This window comes from Trematomus bernacchii, unplaced genomic scaffold (assembly GCF_902827165.1).
Source record: "Trematomus bernacchii unplaced genomic scaffold, fTreBer1.1, whole genome shotgun sequence".
Taxonomy (NCBI): Eukaryota; Metazoa; Chordata; class Actinopteri; order Perciformes; family Nototheniidae; genus Trematomus; species Trematomus bernacchii.
Window position 1 is genome coordinate 5995909 of NW_022987593.1, and position 22018 is coordinate 6017926.

General features: G+C 39.6%; 1 protein-coding gene across 1 annotated transcript; it reads right to left on the reverse strand.

Annotated features, from left to right (window-relative positions):
* Positions 1 to 6145: 6145 nt before the first annotated feature.
* Positions 6146 to 21485, reverse strand: ern2 (endoplasmic reticulum to nucleus signaling 2). Its single transcript, XM_034129439.1, has 24 exons — positions 21152 to 21485; positions 19960 to 20077; positions 19836 to 19869; positions 19554 to 19626; positions 19398 to 19470; positions 19165 to 19287; positions 18968 to 19069; positions 18022 to 18081; positions 17682 to 17898; positions 15999 to 16077; positions 15663 to 15813; positions 15041 to 15174; positions 14307 to 14495; positions 13679 to 13832; positions 13381 to 13485; positions 13194 to 13284; positions 12585 to 12774; positions 12027 to 12123; positions 11515 to 11714; positions 10787 to 10934; positions 10199 to 10326; positions 9477 to 9600; positions 9324 to 9391; positions 6146 to 8534 (listed from the first exon to the last, which is right to left on the reverse strand). Exons 1-24 carry the CDS (start codon positions 21239 to 21241, stop codon positions 8352 to 8354), a joined length of 2931 nt encoding a protein of 976 aa, XP_033985330.1. The 5' UTR covers positions 21242 to 21485; the 3' UTR covers positions 6146 to 8351.
* Between the last annotated feature and the right edge of the window lie 533 nt (positions 21486 to 22018).

The following is a 22018-nucleotide window of genomic DNA, read 5'->3' on the forward strand; positions in this document are numbered from 1 at the left end:
AAAAGTGATGGAAAGATTAGAAGATTGAGGGGGACTTTAAGGGAGCGGGATTGTAATCAATTGATTTAAGTTTATAAAGAGAAAAAACATTCCAGTATGTTTTCCTAATGTCCTGGGGCAGATTCATGAACACGAGAATCCCTCTTGCAAATCCAAAAAGCACTGAGTTGATAAGTAATGTAATACTCATGTATAGCCTGGAGGTTAACTGTAGGCTTTCATTGCACGTAATGTAATATGAGGCTCCTATCAGACCGCTGGGCATAACAGTGAAGCTGAAGTCGGGCGATATCTCCGTTACCAGCAGAGTCTGACCTTTGCTTTGGCTTTTAATCAGAGGAGCTCTGATACATAACAGACTGCTGGTCTCCAGAGAGAGGGAGGGAGCGCAGAAACAACTAGAGCAAAGTTTCAGTGTTTCAGAAATCACTGGTTAACATAGATTTATCTACACAGCAAGAGTGTAGAACGTAATTCAAGATCTACACACACCGCACTAACACATGTGAGTAAACGGGATCTGTGCAACCCAAAAAAAAGCCAGAACGGAGCATGTGAATGGGGAGGCAGAGACTGGGGGAGGGACAGACAAAGGGAGGAAGAGAGAATACAAGAGAAAAGTAAGAGGATAGAGGGAGGGAAGAGGGAGAGAGGTCATGTTTCCTCTGTTGAGCCCACTTCCTGTCCTGATCCCAAAATGGAGAGACTGTAAGAACGACATCCCCCTGCCTGCTTCAGTCTCCCCCTCCCTGCTACACACACACACACACACACACACACACACACACACACACACACACACACACACACACACACACACACACACATCAGAGAAACCCAAACCAGCTCCTGCGGTATCCTACAAAGGAGATGAGAGGAAAGAGCAGGGAGCAGAAATATATATCCCCAGTGGTCTCTGAAACATAAGGAAGCTTCGTTTATTGAGGCGGAGAGGCGCAGGACATTTTGTCCTCAAGTTGCACCGGACCATGTGTGTCATGTGTGGCCTTTTCCTGTGTGTGTGTGTGTGTGTGTGTGTGTGTGTGTGTGTGTGTGTGTGTGTGTGTGTGTGTGTGTGTGTGTGTGTGTGTGTGTGTGTGTGTGTGTGTGTGTGTGTGTGTGTGTGTGTGTGTGTGTGTGAGGTATATGCAAAACTCATTAACAGAACATCAGCGCCGGAGGGATAATTCAGAGCTCTTGACTGACACACATTGATTTTGATTTAAATATTTGTTTTTTATTCCTGAAGTGATATTATTATTTAATATATTAGGGGTTATTGTAACATTGGTGTCAGCTTTTTTCCCTTTTTTGGCAAAAAATTGTTTTTCATGCACTTTTAAATTCTGCGTTTGAGCAATTCTGGTTGTATAACATGTCTTCTCTCAGACTGCTGGAAAGAAAACATCAAAACTACACATTTAGGTGTTTTTTGTTACATTCTGTATTATTTGCATCTATAGATGTATCTTGCATTCAACGGTCAGCATAAGATAATGCCTCATTTGCATATTCAAACCTAAATCTTAAAATAAATACTTCTAATAAAAAAATGTTTGGTTGATCAACTGGGACACTGTCTGTGTGATATATCTTATTCTCCTTTTTCACAGATGTTTAAAAACAATGGGACAATCTAAAAAGCTCATTTGCCACTATATTCTCCGTTTTATATTTCACTCAATCTATTTATCTTATGATGCTCCATGCAGTCATGTGACCTACCACTCTTTGCAGTTTGGCAAGTGTTTGCCTTTCCTGTCTCACAAAATAAATCAGAAATGTCTAAAAATAATTTTATAGAAGAAAAAAGTACCTCACCATTGAGCATTTATATTTTTTACAATGGGGGTCCTCTGGTTGTCCACAAGGAAGGGACTTCATCTCTCTATAGTCACAGTAACCACATAGTGATACACATAAAGAATTAACCAAGACCCGCTTTACCTAGATTGAACACACCTGCATCACCCCAAAGACCATATAAATGACCTAGCACCAACACTCAATGGACTCTACCACCAGACACTGGACGACAACCAAGTGAACACCTCAGCAGCCATGTGGCAACCTATAGTCAGGTGTGTATCAATGTGTTGCTAATCGTGACCAAATATTGAGAAAAATTAGGAAAGGAAATGCTGTCGATTCATCGAGATATAGAGTGAGTTGGCGCCATTGCAGAAGAAGAGGGCCCAACAGGAGAATGTAGATAAGAAAGCACCAGTTAAACCTTAAACAAATATGATAGTTTGTTAAGTTTAAAATAAAACAGCAACTTTTCATATTATTCCTAGGGTCAAAACTTTTTTCCAATGTGATGAATATGTTTCAGCGCTTCCATTCAGGTGTTGTTATGGCAAAAGCGAAAAACACCTAAATCTGTTTACACAGTCACGTGTGGGGACTCGCCTCCCTTATGGGGACAACATGGAGGTCCCCATGAGGGGAATCATTAATTTTAGGGTGAAGACTTGGTTAGGTTTAGGGTTAGGGTTAGGTTAAGGGTAAGGTTAAGGGTAAGGGTTAGGGTTAGGCATGTGTTGGTTATGGTTAAGGTTAGGATAAGTCTCCAGGAAACGCATGTAAGTCAATGTAATGTCCCCTGAAGTGATGTATACATGGTGTGTGTGTGTGTGTGTGTGTGTGTGTGTCTGTGTGTGTGTGTGTGTGTGTGTGTGTGTGTGTGTGTGTGTGTGTGGTGTGTGTGTGTGTGTGTGTGTGTGTGTGTGTGTGTGTGTGTGTGTTTGAAAGAGGGGTTGAGTGTGTGTACGGCTGCCCGTGTGCATGTGAATCTGGTCTCATGACTCTGGTTAAGCTGATGTTCCCCTAAGGCTGTTTTGATTGGACCTACAGCTGAACTCTGATATTTAATAATGAGCCAAGTACTCGCTCTGTCTCTGACACACACACACACACACACACACACACACACACACACACACACACACACACACACACACACACACACACACACACACACACACACACACACACACACACACACACACACACACACACACACACACACACACACACACACACACACTGAAATATAAACAACTTGTGGTTCATTAGCTGATGATTTGTCCATGACACATCGCTGGACCGCTGGCTGTCGCGTCATTAAACCACTTCTGTTTTAGTTCAAACTGACAGTGGAATTAACTTTGTGATGCCTGGCATCTTATCTGCAGGAAGTGCTCTCTCTCTGGGTGTAAAGCCTTCAGGGCAGCGTGTTCGTTAATAAGGGGAGATGAGCAAGCCAGATAGATGACAAACTAAACTGCACAGGCATGCTTACATAATCCTAAAACTTTTACACTGTGCCTCATGCTAAAGTTTAATTAATTTAAGTAAACAATTTAATAAATAGTTATTCCCTCTGTTTGTTCATCTCCCCCTCCATACTTTAATGTTACACAAAAAGGGTAGATGTCTCCCTCTTTTGGTTTAAAAGCAGTTATGCAACATTTTAATAAACCCTACTGTCTGATTAGGCTCTCTATTTTTATCTTTTAACTCAAAATATTTTTCCAAAGTACTTCAGGCAGTGATAGAATTTAAGGAAGCCAAACAGAAAAATCCCCAAAAGATCCTGAAATGTATCAAACGGACCAAAATAAATCGCCAAATATTGAGAAATGTTCTCAATATTTTTAACTAAGGCCTATCTGAGTCATTGCATTTTGCTGTGATGACAGACAGGATATTTTTTACGTCGCATTGCCAGAAAAGTGAGTCATTTTGTTAACCTTTACACATGCACACAATTAACAGATTGTTTCATTAACCCTCTCACAATTTAAATGTTACATTTCACAGTTGTGAAACCAAATCGAGGAAAGAAACCCTTTTAAAATGACCAATCCCCTCTTATAGATTTCTGCTAATGAAATTGTGATTTCGGTCATTTTGAAGGAACTCAAAACTTTCCTTGGACAAAATCACTTTTTTTAAGTGTTTTCTGTAGAAATATAGCACTTACACTTTAACCAGATTTGATGGGAGCTTTTGACCCAGCATGGCTCCACTCACACTCACATGTGACACATTCAAAAACCTCAATATAACACACTTTTCTTTTTATCCCGTCAGTGAATGTGTGACCTGTCAGACTTTCATGATAACACTGAAAAGCCTAATCCTGGTCATTAGGTTTCCATTGTTCAGCATGAATTAAAGTGTTTTGAGTGAATGCATGCATAATACCTGCTGTTCCAGTCTTTGACATCTGGATAATTGTTCATTCATTTCCAGATTTCACTGTCACTACACTTTGATTGTGTTAAAGCTGTCGTTTCATGTTGTGGAGAAAAAAAGATTGGATTTAAAATGTCATGTCTCAGGTAATTACTGCCTCAGACTGGATAATTACTCATACATAATTTACTACTAAATTACATGCAAACACCATTATTCTTTCAGCCATCCATCAACACTTATTTAAACTACCAGCTGCAATTAGGAGACACAACTATACTACACGTCTCTGCAATAAACTATTCTGTTTTTCAATTTATCTCCTGTTTAATTTTGTATTGTTTTGTCACATTATGTCAAGCCTGCAGCATATCCACTTCGAAAAGGCCCAAGACATATTCTTTTTTCTGTCATAGCTGCAGTATTTTATATATCTTTTTCAGTGAAATTACTCAAGAGGACAGAAATATAATTTTTTCAGAAGATGCCTGGCCAAGATGAACAACCTACTGAATCCAAAACTCCAGGGTGTAATATTTAAATATGAAATATTCTTGACTACATAAGCAAAAATCAAAGTAAAAATGTTTTTTGGGGAAAACATCATTAGTTATTCTTGATATGTAACACTTAAAGGACTAATCGTCATAACAAGGACTGTTTGAATGTTCTTGGATGAGATTCAAACGAGCGGCATGTCAACCTAAGCGACAACACTGTCATCAAATCTAATTAGAATGTTGCTGATTATTACATAAAGTAGGTAAACAACCAGTTCGAAGAGCATCAACAAAAATATAAATGTAGTAACGCTCTGAAATCATGTTCTGTTGACGCTCAGAGTAAGAACCTGATCGTGAAATTGTGTTTTCAGGGCCTTTAACTTCAGCAATTTAAGAAACGTTCCCTTTCAAGTCTCACAATTTATTCCTAAAATATTAAAAGGATTAACAACTAATATTAACATCATGCAATGCATTGTGAATATCTTATAAATAGATGTTGGCTTCTATAAAAAAAAAGGTTTTTAAGTTGGGGGCTTGGGTTGGTTTAATCTTGGAAATTCCTGTTTTCATAAGCTGGGACATTTCTCATACTACGATTTCCACTCATCCCGACTACTGTTTGTCATGCTGTTCACAAGACAACCATAATATTAAACAATGGAAGCTACTTAAACCACTAAACAGTCGCTTAAAACACACAAAAAGCTCCTCCGTCACTGCCCAATTGTAGCATTGTATAAAAGGGTGTTGTTTCAATAAAAACAAATTCAACTTTGATAATAGTTGATTATAGTTATGGATAAACTCTTTCACTTATAGTATCTTTGGCATGGTGCAGGAAACCTTAACGTTTTTTAATAATCACTCCAGCTAGTTTTGAGAACTCTCAAATTCCCCCCCATTAGAAAAGTAAGTGAGACATCAAAGAATTCTCAAAAAGAAAACGAGAGTTTCTGGAAACAGCGAGGTGTGCATTCAGCCCAGGAAGGACCAGACTGGCTGTTTGAGTCCCTTCCTCTATTAAGCCGGTGACATGAGGGCCTAAGCACAATCTGATTGGCCGAGAGGAAAATTGCCTCAAGGTGCTCTCACTTCTTCATTAGGAGCCAGTCTCCACACCTGGCAACAGCTGATCCGAATGACCTCCAATCAACTCATTGGAATTGTGACTTCAGCTTTAATTCATCAAGGGAAAAGACAACAATATGTCCTTTAAAGTGATTTCGTTTTTGCTCTGATGTATCAAATAAGCCTTGTGTTACATTTTGTGTATTGAATATTTTCAATCTCACTTTTCTCAAATAAGTATAAATCATCAAAATAATTGTCACTTTCTTTTTTCAATTACCATAAACCCTTTCTTATTGAACTGGTCAAGTAAAGACCAATATGTATCTCACAGTTTCTCTTTCTCTGTTTACAAACTGACGACAAGATTTGATTTACTCATCTTTGGCACACCCAAAGCATCAGTTTAATTCACTCAAAAAAGTACAAAAGTGTGATTCTTCATCATTCATTCTACTGCAGACCAATGCAAAAAACCTTCATCCAGTAGTTACTGAAAGATATTTCACATATATCCGTGAGCATTTAGGTGCATATTTTTAGGATCAAAAAGTTCAAGCAATGCTGACATTCAGGAGAAACATATCTGTTGAAGAAAGGGAAACATCAAATATCTTTAAATAAAAATGAAATGGGCAAATGTAGCATGTTACAATGTTGCCTGCACACTTGCACATTGCCCACATTTTTACAGTGTCAATCATATTATTTTACGCTACATGTACTGCTTCTAGTGAAAAACAAGGCTCAGTACATTCTTCAGTCAGTGTAGCTACATCCAGACACACATAACAAACACATGAAAACAAACAGCAAGGTCAATATTGTTGAGTCTTTGGTAGAGGAGCTGAAAAAAGCACAGCAGCATCGAAGAAACCGGGATTCATCCTATGACAAAACAAACGTGTAACAGCAGCACAAGTCGAATTTTCCATAAAACCTGTTGTCCAGTGTCTGAGATGCCGAATGCTGTGACACACTGTCATCCAACAAGTGGTGCTATTTAAGGGGAGAAGTTGGTATTCCTTCAACCTAGACCATATTTTTCATTTCTTTGTGTCTAAGTGACTAATAGGAAAGATACTTTTTTTAATTGGAACAGTATTGAGTGAGAGAGCTGCAGATGGCAGTCAATTGAAGTCCACAGAAAATGTGTGTTTTTTGCGAAATGCAGGCTCAGATTGTTATTAAAAGTGTCTTTCAACATGAGGGATCACCCCCGAAGAGGTCTAAAAGTGTTATTATACCTTTTGCTTGTTTCGGGATGTTTGTTAATGTGCCGTGTGACTTATTGCCAGAAGACAGAAAGAGAGGAGTGTGGCGATGTTCAGAAAGTGTAGCTCGGTGTTATCTAAATCATTTACAAAGCCATGGCTTATTATTAAGCTGATTTCAACAGTGTGGACGCAACGGGAGATATCAGAACAAGAGTTGTCCCTGAGCAAGTCTTGGTTAGACACAATGACAGAAACATTTGTTTTTTTATCTGTATGGTCCTTTCCAAACAGTTTAAAAAATGTGCCAATGATATTTGTATCTATTGAATTCCATCTCTACTGAAACATTTATTTGATTAAACAACGTGCTGTTAAGCGGCTGCCGTTTGCAGCTCCTTCGCTCAATACTGGACCAATTTCAAAAATAGTTGGTAGTAGTCGGTGAGACACAAACCCCCCCCCCCTTTTGTTTCCAGTTAATCTCGTTCTTAAATATGCAAAAAGATAAATAAACAAAAACCCCTCTGAAATAATATATTGTGTCAAACAGGTGTGTTTTTCAATCCTTGATGAAAATCTCAACATTGTAAACATATTCCAATCAAATCTGGTCAAATGGACTGAAAAGTAATTGATTTGTTTTCTGGATTTTTTTTTGGCCATAGTGCAAAATGTTTGCTTTTGTGGGGACTGCCCACAGAACTGAATGTATGTAAGTCACTTTGGATAAAAGTGTCTAACAAGTGACATGTCATGTCATGTAATTTAATGTAATGAATGCTCTAACCAGGGCCATAACCGAGGACAGGTTGCTGCTATTTATAAAAAATCTATTCCCTTTACCATGTTTAGTACCTCTCATACAAAATCAGACGACACTTAATTAAAACTAAAATATCCCTCATGTTTTGAACATGTTTGGGACTTTTAAGTAAAATGTTGCTGAAATATTCATTTAATTGAAAACAAAGATCCGGATGGATGTAGTTTAAAAACATTGTATATTATTCAATTAAAAAATGTATGCAGCTTTTGTGGAGAGATGCATTTTGAGTGCTTCTTCAACAGCTGCATAACAACAAGATAAATCTATAAAAACAACTCAAGCCATATAAAACCTTTTTCACAGCACTGTATCTTCCCCCTAAAAAACAGTAAGGGCTTTACAAAAGCAATAACGGGGCACTGTTAGCGATTTCTCTTGCTCACAAAATCGCACAATAGTGTATCTCTGTGTGTGTGTGTGTGTGTGTGTGTGTGTGTGTGTGTGTGTGTGTGTGTGTGTGTGTGTGTGTGTGTGTGTGTGTGTGTGTGTGTGTGTGTGTGTGTGAGTATAGAGTGCAGAGCCATGTCATTACTATTTGGCGTTGGGGTGCAGATAGTAGGGGTGAAACAGTCTCTCATGTGAGCAGATGTGCAGAGCTGCGTGTGTGTGCATCAGTAACCGTGGAAACCGTGATGTGAAGTAGCTGATGAAGCCTTCGGGCAGCTCTCCGAGCGTCTCCTGCACCTCCGGAGGCAGCTCGTGGTAGTGATGCTTCTGCAGGGGGGAATGAACACATACAGGCGTTAAAGTTAGGATGCTTGTAACAAATAAATTAAAGTGTAGGGCTGTACTGGACGTTTACATTGAAGCTCCTATTGAGGTAGAAATGATCTTCTAATGTCTTATTTTAGGACGTCAGAGCAATCAATTATAATAAAGAGATTCAATAAATGACTTTGTCTTTGTTATTGAACCAACTTTCTGTAACGAATACAACAGGTTGGTCAACATCAGTCAAGAGATGACATCTTGATGGAGAACCAAGCCAATGCAGAAAAGTATTATATTATTTTGTAAACTTCTTTAGTCTAATCATTAATTTTCTATAATATTATTGTGGTTATATATAAGTAATATATATATAACAGCCCTTACTACGGTGCATGCCTCCCTTTGAGAAAAGTCAAACAATGTTTTGACAACAGTAAAGGTTTTAAAAGGCTAAACGCCAACCAATATGGATTAAAGCAGACGTTTTTGTTAAATAAAACATGCTGTTGTGATTATTTGATATGATGACTTCAATATACTTTCACTTTTGGACCATTATTGGAAAGGTTGGAATAACACGTGCCGGAAACAATTCTACCGCGTCAATCAAGATCAATAAATAATATAACATTAATAATATCAGTGTAGCATATTCTTTATCTGCAACTATGCAATACAGAGTTTAACAGAATGAAAAGAAAGAATTCACAATTGAATTCAAAGGTCAACATTGTGTATGAAGCTTCAGACTATTTGGTACATCCCAAAGAAAAGTAAAGTAAACCCGCTGACCTTATTCCTCATGGCTCTCAGCAGATCTCTGACTGAGTTTCCTTTATACGTCCTGAACCGCCTCAAGTCTGAAACAGGAAGGTTACAGACCATTGAAGGCTTTGTCATCCTGCACAGGTGTAAACAGAGCAGTAATGGATGCTGTGTGGTTACCTGTCTGCAGAGGCACAGAGATGTGCATCCTCCAGTTGGTTCGAACCACGGCCCGTCCTGCTGCCTCCAGTCTGACCACGATCGGACTGTCGGCGGGCTCCTTCTCGATGCGGTCACTCACGTCCTACACACACACACACACACACACACACACACACACACACACACACACACACACACACACACACACACACACACACACACACACACACACACACACACACACACACACACACACACACACACACACACACACACACACACACACACACACACACACACACACACACACACACACACACACTTTAGCAAATAGCAAACAGGTAACAACACTACACTACCTAGGGTTATTTTTGTAAACAAAAAACTGTAAAAAGCATTAAAAAATTGTTTAATCGTCAATATTCTTTAGGAAATCAAAACTAAACAGAAATTATATTACCTAAATAAATAACTGATAAACACTAATGACTAATTCAGTTTTAGTTGTAGTCTAAAACTAGTGTAAAACTAAAGCTTGATATAAAAACTAAACCTTTCTGGAAAAACCCAAAACTCTTGAACATTTCCGGTTCAGTGAAGATGAAAATCTAATCTTAAAGGTCTAATAAGATTTTTTTGAACCAGGAAGAAATAACTTGTAGTAATAAAAACAGGAGGCATTGTATCACGAGGGAGCCAGCTGTTCCTTTGTGTGTCTACGAACAACTGAAGGACCTCACCTGGAAAAACAGCAGCTGCTTCTCAGGGCTCCAGAAGAACGGATGTTTGAGGACGCAGGCGGTGGAGGGCCGGGACCCCGCCTCGGCACAGATCATCCGCTCGATCAGATCATGTGCTATGACGTCGTCTGTAATTAATGAGAAGCATTTTCAGGTTTTATGTGTTTTCACTGCTTGGGACATCAGCTGATCTTTGTGATTTATACTGTCTACAATACTGCCTGCAACCCTTTTCTGGGAGCAATGACCAACCCCATATACATGTACATATAATACATGTAAACCCTGAAATCAACAGTGGTTATAGTGACTCATCTTGAGAGACAGTTCTACTGAAGAAGCTCAAGTTAATTCTCTGGAGCCCTGAGCGTATTTTCAGGATGGTTAGCTTGTTGAAAAGTGACTAACCATGATGTTTTAGAACTCTTTTTTCAATGCAGGACAGCGATTAGTAAATAGAAATCTCTTTATTTGAGAATGTTATGTAGAGATTTTGTGTAGGAATTGACTAAACTAGCTTTAAATCTGGAATAAAACTAATGCGAGCTTATGCATGAAACAAGACACATAGACATTTACTTCTCTCACCATGTTTATCCTCCATAAAATGCGAGAGTGAGTATTCTCCTGACAGGATGTTCACCTGCCGTCTTAACTTATCACCGAAGGGGTGCTGCCCCCTGCTGACCACGTAGTAAAACACGCAACCTGCCGAGAAGACGTCCACCGCTGCCGTCTGTACAGGGGAGAGGAGGAACACTTAGCACCTACAAATTCTTCTACGTCAGTGTTTATTATCTTTTGCTTTCATATGTATTTTTGGGACGAAAAAAACTGTATTTAATTAAAAAAAAGTAAATGTAACTACTGGGGTAAAAATAGCAAAGAGAAAAATAAACAAATTAAGCAAAAAAACAGAAACTTAAGAGGGATATTGATAGAGCGCAGAGTGGAAATAAGAGTCAAACTAAATGTCTATTTTATTTATGAAATGCATTTAGAGAACTGTTTTTAGGTCTCAATCTGAATTTAAGCTGGTCGCTAAAGGCTAACTTACTTTATGCTAGCCAGATAGAGATCTTTAGGACATGAGGCGATTGATGGGGGTCATGGAAAACATCACCACTTTTTCCCACAAGGGCCGGCAAATTCAACACAAAATAAAAGGTATTTGTAGTTGCTTTAAAAACTGAATAATAAACTCCTTAACCTACATTCAAACCGTAATTGTCATATATTCGTTTTTTCACACTGTGACCATTTTAGCTATCAAGTTGACTTCTGGAGTATGTCAGATCTGTGTGAGTGCATCGTACCGGTTTGTTTCCCGGAGTATCCCGCAGTACTTCAGGAGCGATCCACCCTTCAGTTCCCGGGATTCCTGATCTCAAAGAGAAGCTGCACCGGCCCTCTGGGATCTTCTTACAGAGTCCAAAGTCAGAGATGAGCGCTCTGACCCGCCCCAGCGCACTGGGACCAGACAGGAGGATGTTTCTGGGCTTCAAGTCACGGTGGACTACAGGGAGAGACGATGGAGAGCCAAGAAGAAATGAAGGAACAATGCTTAGCTGTTTAAGATATGCAAGATTGAAGTTTCAATATATTCATTGTTAACAGTAACATTTTGTGAATTGCTTTTGCTGGCTCTATAAGAGAAAAACAATAAATAGTCAATATTAAAATAAATTAATAAAATGTAATAACAAAATATATGAAGAAATATTCATGAAAGATAAGATTGCAGCACTGCAGTGCCTTCTGTCTCTGTGGGTAATACAATAGAAACATCATTTGTGTACTTATATGCTTGTATTTATCTATGTGTTACCTATGTTGAGGGAGTGGAGGTGTGAGAGGCCACACATGGTCTGCCCCAGCAGAGTTATCGGATTCAGCTCAGGAAAACCAGACGGATCCTCCACATACTGCAGGGAACAAAGACACACACAAAACACGTTAGTTCTGTTAAATGACTCACCCTTTACTTGCTAAAATTTGAGAAAAAACTCTTGATGAAGTAAAGTTCTTATGGGCCAAGTTTAACAACAGTTAACCACACCAAAAACAAACTCAGTTTACAAACTCTCATAGAACTCGTGCAGTAATAATCCTAGTCTTATTAACATAAACAGATCAGCAATTTTCACTTTTACCTTAGTATTCAATACACATTTGCTGTTACCTTCTCTCACTCCCTGAGTAGAATATCAAACTAAAAACAGATTATGCTTAACAGCATTTTCTTTTTAATTATTGGAGAATTTGCTCAGTTTTTGGTTTCATTTGTTCACAGTTGAGGCATTAAAAAAGGTTCTGTTAAAGAATTCGATGTAACAAAGGCTTAATAACTCTAGCTTTGAGTAACAAAGGGCCCTTCAGTGCGGACCTGCTGCAGGGTGGCGGTGCACAGCTCGATGGCGATGTAGGTGAAGAGGCGGTCTCTCTCTGTGCAGAAATATCGGATGACATTCGGATGAGTGTCAGACTCCCGGAGCAGCTGCACCTCACGTTCTGCTACCTCGAAACACTCCGGCAGTATTCGCTTCACCGCTACCTGCCGTCCATCAAAATTACCCCTGAGGTCCCAAAAACAGAGAACCATAACATATTATGCCTAGCACTGCATGTGCCACAGAACAATAGAGTTTATCTCAGAGTTATTAAACATGTTCAGGTTTTGAATCGTCAACCCAGAACTCAAAGCTGTTTTATGAGCTTTGGCAATTTTTCAAAGCCTACTGTCAAATAGATATTGGTCTTATTTTTCAATGTGGTAGGAAAACTAGGTCATTTTTACTGGAGAGATGTTTTTATATCTCTTGTGGAAAGGTAAGGGTAACAATCTATTTGGTTTTTGGTTTGGTTGTTATGGCTGATTTAAATGTAGCTGTCATTAGGCCTTGCACCATCTAAAACATGCAAATACACAAATATAGTTGACTGATTAAGTATCCTGAAATGTGAAATAGTGCTGTGTTAAATACACATACAGTACCTGAAGACAAAAGTTCCTGCAGTGCCGTGTCCAAGCACCTCAGATGGAGTGAAGGAGATTTTTCCAACATGCACCTCTTCACTGTTTCCTTCTGAGAAAGGCAAGAAGGAAGAAGGAAGCAGAAATAAATAAATCTCCTGTTAATGATGAGCGGCAAAAGGAAACAATACACAGTCTGTTGTGTTACCTGCTGTAGGGTTGTACGCAGACGTGACATTTAAATCGACATCTGAGGTGCTGCTGCTGTGAGTGTGAGGACTCGGTGGAGGGTCAGCTGAGGCAGGCTGAGAGTCTGAATAAAGGACAGTGAAGATACAGTGTAGAAGTAAGTCAAATATGCTGCTTCAACACTACTTAATATATTCTATTAATGCTTCAGTTCTCAAGTGAAATTGAAAGAAACATGTTAAAGCATCTACCCTGTTCCCAAGGTATAAATATAGGAAAAAGAGAATAGTATGGAACTTGTTTTATAGGTGACTTACCACTGGAGAGGTTTGTGTCAGTAGAAAGCGTTGTGTCTGAAGAAACAGAGCTCATTGTCTGCATGTTGGTCTGCATGTTGGTCTGCATGCGCTGGAGACGAGACTCAAACGCCTCCTCCATTTGCCTCTGAGCTTTCAGCTGATGAGCTGCACGCTGGAGAATCACATACAGATTAAAAAACTCTGTAATAAGATGGAGTTTGAGACATCAGTCATAAAAAAGGATGATAACCGGAGCGTTTCTTGAGAGATATTATAAGACCATACAACTGTCCTTTGCAACAGTGTCAATACAAATCACAGAAACCGCTTATCAGCACAAATGTTTTAAAAATAAGGTAAAACACTGATAAAAAAAGAGGCATTTGAAGTGCATGTTGCCATATAATCACTATCTTAGTAACTAAGTATGCTTTGTTAGATGCACTTATTGAGGCATGAATCTAGGAATTTTTCTATGGTGCATTATTGTCCTTGTTTCATGGTCTATCTTAGGAGCAAAGCACTTGTGAGCAATTTAGCTTCACACATTTTTCAATTGAAACTTTATTATTATTCATATTTTGGCACCAAATTCAAAACAATTATTTTTGAGAATAAAACCTGAAAAACAGACACACAAACTCACAAGGGGGTACGTGAAGACGAAGGCCAGCCACCCCCCCAGCAGCAGCGTGAGGACAGCCAGAGTCAGGCGGTCCTGGGTCATGGAGAAGGGCAGCACAGCGGCCGGCCTCTGAGCCTGTCCCGACATCTTCCCATTAACCCCTCCTCTGTTAGCACGGGTGTCGCCATGGCTATCAGCAACTGCCTCGAACTGAAGGACACAATAAGACAACAAGGATGGGAAACAGTGGAAACGTGAGGAGGTTTCACTTATTATTTACAACCTAAGTGGGTGTTAACATCTGTTGTGCAATGTGTGCAATTTACACTTTATTTTGACAACTTATTTACAATTTGTTAATGTTACTGGCTCCTAAAATACAGTTTTATGTTTACTTACTTAAATACAGCTTCTTATTTTTTTACCATGTACTTATTTGTTATTTTTTATTAATGTGTGTTTGCCTCTTTATTTAATATCCCGGTCTAGTCTTTTCATTTTTGCCTTACATCTGCACAGATCTTTGCTATTGTAACGCAGTAAATGTACCTGCTGGGGAAAGGACTTTCTGTTTCTGGCATGCAGTTTGAAGTTTATCACATTAATGTCTGGATCTCTGAGGCAGCTTAAAGTGCGCAATAATAGACATTAAAAACCAGATCAAAGAGGATTATTGCTCGACACCATTCCTGTGATTTACCGACTCAGGTGTAGACAGCAGTAGTGATACAGAGGTATTTGGAGCTGAGACTCACGTAGCGCTGATGGTAGTATGAGGCGGGGGAGGCAGTGGGTCGGGGGGGGATGACTGCCTCCCCCGAACGCTGCAGGCCAACAGGGAAGTCCCTCAGCATGGTGGTGTGAGCCACTGGAGGCAGCTCATGGTGACCTGAAGCACAGATATAACGCATTGTGAGCTGGCTCTGTGTTTATGTCAGGGCGGGGGTCACTTTCTTGTCTGGTCAATAAATAAAAGAGATATTTCAGTTGTGAGAACATTTTGAGCCAGAAGTCTTACTTTCCAAAAACCAAGCTAATGTAAACTGTTTTTTGATTTAGAGACTTTGTTTCCACACGATTTTACAAATAATTCAGTTCCAGGAGGAATTTACTTTTCCTAGATAAGTAGATTTACAGTTCCTCTTGTTTTATTACTCATATTGTTAAAAAAATAAATAAACATACTGTAAACTTTACCGAGTAGATCCCATTGAGATTATTAAATCTCTTTTATAAGGGACCCGTGCCAAGATTGAACCAATAACATACACACAAACATTGAAACACGTAAAACAAACAAACAGTATGTGTGTGTGTGTGTGTGTGTGTGTATGTGTATGTGTATGTGTATGTGTATGTGTGTGTGTGTGTGTGTACCTATTAGCAGCCATTGGTTCTTAAGGCTGTTGGTGCTCCCCGGTGGGTAGCGCACATCAGTGAACGGTGTGATCTCACACTCCCCTCGTTCTCTGACCGTCACTCCTGCCGTCAACGGACCTTCAATTCGACCCAAGGTCAGTCCCCGAGGCTGCCATGGCAACAAGAAGCACAAACTGGTCACATGACAACTATATTGTTATTGCCTCTATCCTTATTAGTTCATAACTGTCCGACAGACTTGATCTGATACGCTGAAACAACTTAAAATGAAAAATGAAACTAGGAGTGTGAATGCAGGTATATCATAAAAAAATATTATATATCTAAACTCACCACTAATGAGACTCCATGGTGAACAAGGGAAGTGGAGGCGTAGAGGTGGGAGTTCAATTTTCCTACATAAAGAGTGGGTCTTAAAGAGAAAAAAGGGTCATGTTATTCTCTCAAATGATTGATTATATATTAGAAAAACCTAGAAAATGTACGGATTGTTATCAAATGGTATATATTGATAGGATTCCCGACAAGAAATAAATATTGCCTTCCTAGCCCAGAGGCGGGAATGATTAAATTAAATTAAATAATACGGACAAAGGCTTGGCTATTCGAGCGGAGAGATTAAACTGAAAAAAGGAAAAAATAAAAAAACCTCTTAAACATACCTTGCCTAATCATACTTGTCATGTCCAAAACAACAACCAATCTCAACCTCCTTGTTCAAAAATAAACTGTTTAACTTAAGTGTACTTGTCATAACGTTTTTCTGATCTAACACCAATCGATTTCTTGTTTTTTTGTTATACTATTTTTTCACCTATAAAAAATTAATTTTCAGAGCATAAACTAAAAAAAAAAAAAAATGCTCCATGGTGTTTCACATTTTAGCGACAAATGAAACAAAAATGCCATACAGATTAGTTTGAAATCCAAATGTTTCATTACAATATAGCCAAAGAAAACAGTTGCTTCTGATTGGCTGGCAGGAGTTCCTAAAAAGATATAACCAGACACCTCCAACAGCTCCAGCTGACAGTTTGACAGCTGCTGTAAATCAGAGCAGCAGTTACTGGAGATTGAACCGCACTACTAGAACTCCATGCTGCATTACTAGTGGCAGAGCAGACCTAACCAAGGGATACACAGAATGAAGGCAAGCTTTTTAACACAGTTATTTCCCTTTCTCTGAACTAAATAGATGGGAAGTGTGGATTATAATATAACAGAGGATATAACAGACTCAGCAGTTCTTGCTCTGCCTTGTCTATTTAATGTGTGTGTCAGTGAATCATCACTTACTTGGAGTGACTAGAACAATGCCTTTTGTTGTAGAGGCAAATTGGAAAAGTGTTGGCAAAGCTTTGAGCAGTCTGAGCGTTTTTCTAGTTACCACTTCAATAAATAATGTGATCCGACAGATACATCGCTGCTGAAAGCTCTCTCACTGTCATGTATAACCAGGGTATATGCAGGAATCCTGAAGTCAAATGTAATACCTTTTAAGACCTTTTTTAAGACCCTTTCCATACATTTTAAAACCTCATCGCCACTTTGAGTTTTAACCGGTTACATTGGCGACACACTTTACCTCACATTTACTATATACAGCATTGATTGTTCTTCCTCCTTATCTTCCAACCATTTGGACGCAAACTTGCATTTCCCCATAACGATGTTGTTTAACAACCGGCGTAAACGGACCTTCGCGCGCTATCAAGCAGTGAGCGTGCGATGTCCTGTTCAGATGACGTCAAATCCAACGGGATGCCATAAATAAACTACACAGAATCACACTACACACCTACGCAATGATTACATTCAGGCAAACTGTAGAATACAACCTCTTTGGACAATTTATATACTTATTGAAAACAAGCTACATGTAATACCTTGGAAAATGCCGTTTAATACTTTTTAATAGGCTACTTTTTAATAGCCTTCATTTCCGCTGAATTGATTTATCAACTTTTAATACTTTTTACGACCCCGCGGACACCCTGATAACACAATTTCTCTTACACAAGTTGTGCTTGAGCCGTGGCTTGCTCCTTCACAAACTGATAGCTCCACTTCAGAGTCGAGTGTGCGTCTGCCTGGTCGTTTGCAGAGGAAAAGGTGAGGAAGCGCAGCGTTTCCATGGCGAGGGACAGGTGGGGGGCGTGTCTTAGTGAGTCACCAGAGTACAGATAGACCCCCACTACAGGAGACCCGTAATTCTGACTCCACAAGACGTCCCCTGAAACACAGAAAAACACACTTGAGAGAAGGTAGAGATGAAGATGGAGGAATACATCAACCTCTCACACATATAGAAGATGATCAAATATTCACTTAGTAAAAACCACACACCTCCCCCTACCTGTTTCTCTGTCAACTGTCACAACGAGGCCATCACCGCTCGACACAAGATGGGCCATCTCTAAGAGTCAAACAGGTAGGATAAGTTAGTATTAGAGAAGCTGAAAAAAGTCCTCAATCAATCTTGAACATTGGTTATTTTTTTAATGTAAATATTAAAAGAGAAAGCACACACAGAACAAATACGTTCAAAAAGGCAGCAAAATCATTTAAACTCTGTGATTTGATTGGGGCTATGGCCTACTGAAGAAAGTGCAGCAACATTTCTTATTTCTATTAGACATTTTCTGCTTTTTTTAGATGGTTTTAAATGTGTGTGTGGGAGTAATAGAACAATGAGGTGCAGCCACATTGAGCTGAGAGATGAAGAGCTGCAGGTATATACTCAGCCGGCCTACTAACTACATGCACTCTCATATACTTTATGAACTGTAGTATGAGAGGGCTGCATATTCTGGCAAAAAACTAGTTGTGATTATTTTAACTATAGATACTGTAATTGTGATATAAATAAAATGATGAAGGTGTGATTTTTAGTACAATCTGTACAAAAAAGGTTTTGTTCAATACCAATTGTAGGATGGTACTTACTTCATTCAGAATGTTTTCATAAATCTACCAAATATTGCGCTTACTGCAGTTTGAATATTCACTAGTCCATATTGCGATTTTGATACCATTTTGATTAATTGTGCAGCTCTAGTCAACCCAAATCAAACCTTAAGCATTGCCACTAAATGTATTCCTCAAACATAACACAAGTAGGTGCAGTTATTACCTATATCACTGTAATTCCTCTCAGATGCACTTGTTCTAGACATGTTTACATGTTTTATATTGCTGTTAAATACTACAAGCAGGTTCTGCAGGGTTGTCATCATATTGACACAGAGAAATTATACTGTTTATTAACCCTGCATGACTGAATGTGTGTGTGATAGACGTACTGTAGTCCTGTTTTTCATCGTAAGGCGGAGCAGAGTAATCATTGTACGTAGCGTTCCATCGCAGCTCCTGTGTCTTGGTGTCAAACATGGTTATCATGTATTCTGGAGAAGAAAAACAAAGTGTCAGGAGAGCATAAAATTACCTCAGACGTAATTGTGCTGTGTGTGTGTGTGTGCATTTCTCGTGCAAGACATACCTGTGCGTCCAATGTAGAGCAGAGGAGTGTTGGGGCAGATGGATTCAGAGGTGGAGGTGGTTAAACTGGTTTGCTTCTCGCCTGTCTCAGGATCCACCACAAACCAAACATCCTGCTTTTTACCTTCAAGTGCACACATACACACACACACATTATCGAATAGCATTGAAGTATTCAAAATATTTATGTGCTTATCATTCCTCATCTCTGACAACTGTCTCACACAGTCTCACCTGTGTAGAGGATACCATCAGAGCTCCTGCAGGGAGCTGACTGAACCAGTTCTGGTATGGTAAAAGGCAGTTTCTGCAGGTACATCCAAACAAAGGGGTCATAAAATGATACACAAATACAGACAAACACACAAATAAACATGCTACATGGTTTACCATCAGGCCTTCCTTGTGTTTGCCACCCAGGACATACAAACTGCCATCGTTGGGGTCTGGGAGAAAACCGGGCCTACAAAAACAACATTCATACAGCCTTTTGATTATTTCAAATATTTAATTACTCTTGCCTCTTTCAGCAGGATACTTTTACATGACCTTTGTCTCAATCAATATGTTTATCTTAAAGAAACAGCTGTATAAGCCTGAACAAAAAATAATGGGAAAATTGACTTCAATGCTCCTAGGCATTGGTGGCATCTTTACATGTGTGTTACTCACTCTGTGAGGTAGACGGGTACTTGAATAATAGGGTCTGAAAGAAATTAAAAGACAATTTCATGAGCCTTATTTTAAAATAGAAACAAATGTCTATGAATCAGTATTGATGTTTTTGTGTATGAACCTTCTCTGAGGGTCCACTTGATGTCTCCGGACTGTTTGGAGACAGCATGCAGACTGCCGTCCAGAGTGGAGACAAACAGGAGGGATTCTGGGAGAGTGACTGATCTGACCCCTCCAACCTGATGGGCCGCCAGGAAGAGAAGAGAGAGAGAAACTTTAAGCTAGTGGTCCGACAGTCACCGTGTCCTATATCTGATATTCCAGCACAGCTTGACTACAGCATGTGTCTGTGTGTGTTTGAGTGTGTGCGTGGTGTGTGCGTGTGTGTCATCTCAGCCAGGGGTTGGCACTCCTGCCCTGCAGTAAGTTTGTGCTCTATTAAAGTCATACTGTGTTTATCATTAAGCAGGATATCCTGATAACCCCTCCTCCTTCCAACACTATATCCTATACTGGGAACTATTTTATACCGTGTGTGTTCACCACTCCCATATTTACCCACCAGCGGATGGCAACCGGCGACAAAAAAAAAAGAAAAGAAAAGGAGCAGCACACACAAGCAAACAATTGCAAACAATGAATCATCAGGTGCTCAGAATTCAAATATTGTACTCAGCGTGTGAAATTATTACACAGTATATTATACAATAAGCCTCAATTAGATGTTGATATCCAGGTCACTAATGATTTTTACCCAAAGATATCTCTGTGTATGTATATATACAGTATATAATATATATATATAGAATAACTGTCTGCCACAAATATATCAAACTATATTTTACGTCACATACATATTTAATGACCATTGTTGGAGGGTCCAACCAAGGTTTTCAATAGCAAAAATTGAAATGTCTGTGCATATGATAATGAACAACTTCAAACACACACTCACGCACAGGCGTGCGCGCGCACACACACACACACACACACACACACACACACACACACACACACACACACACACACACACACACACACACACACACACACACACACACACACACACACACACACCACACACACACACACACACACACACACACACACACACACACACGGGCAGTATTAACTTTCTTCAAGCATTTTGGACTTAACGCCTAATCATCATATCCTGGCAACTCTACTCGAGCCTGAAATAGACAGTGGGTTGGCAGTTGCAGTCTCTTCTGCCCGAACAGTATTTAACAAGAAAACAACAACAACAACAATAACAACAAAAGTGACACCCATACACAGTAGAAACTTTATACCTGAAATAGCTTGCCATCCCAGGACAGCAGGAGGAGAGACAGCAGCAGTCGTCCCAGAGCCCCCATGACCCCCGCAACACTTTGTTTCATGGCTCTGAACAAACCGAGGACTAAACGCTATTCAACTAACAACAGAGGTCGAACTCTCTCTCCATTTCCAGCGCGGCAGGCGTCCATCTCTCACAAAATGAGTTAGCACCGACACCGGCCTTTTAACATCGCTCTGGTAGTCCAAACGGTGAAAGCTGAGCTAGAAGCACCGCTTTGAATCCATAATAACAATATGCACTTGTCACTTTTCCATATTTCCGTGTTGGGACGGAACCAGTGACGTCTTGAGCGTACTGTCAAGCTGAGAGGGGGCGGGTCAATCGTGTCCCTGCACGGAATGGCATGAGTCCCAGCCAATGAGGGGAGAGGTTTGGTACAGAAGGGGCGGGGCCTGAGAAACGACTGGAACACGTGGAAACGGACAGCAGGACAGTTGCAACGCAACAAGAGCGGCTTTTTGTGCAATAGAAAGTAGTGGAGGCGGTATTGTTTGTTCACTCTATACACTCCCTACAGCACCTGTGGGCTGTTAATAAGAACATTTACTCAAGAAGTGAACTTGTTTACATTTGAGGTACTTGTAGGCTCAATTTCTTTTGCTACTTCCATCCAATTCAACTTTTTATATTCTTTATATTTCCTTTTTATCACCACTGTAAAGTGTCTTTGAGCACCTGAAAAAGCGCCTAGATTACTTCATGGGCAAATATTGTAGGCCTTCTTTTTACTCCACTACATTTTTGTTAGAGCTAAAGATGCAGAATGACCCTATCAGTGGGTAAAATTGTTATGAAAGACCCAACATAAGTAACAGTA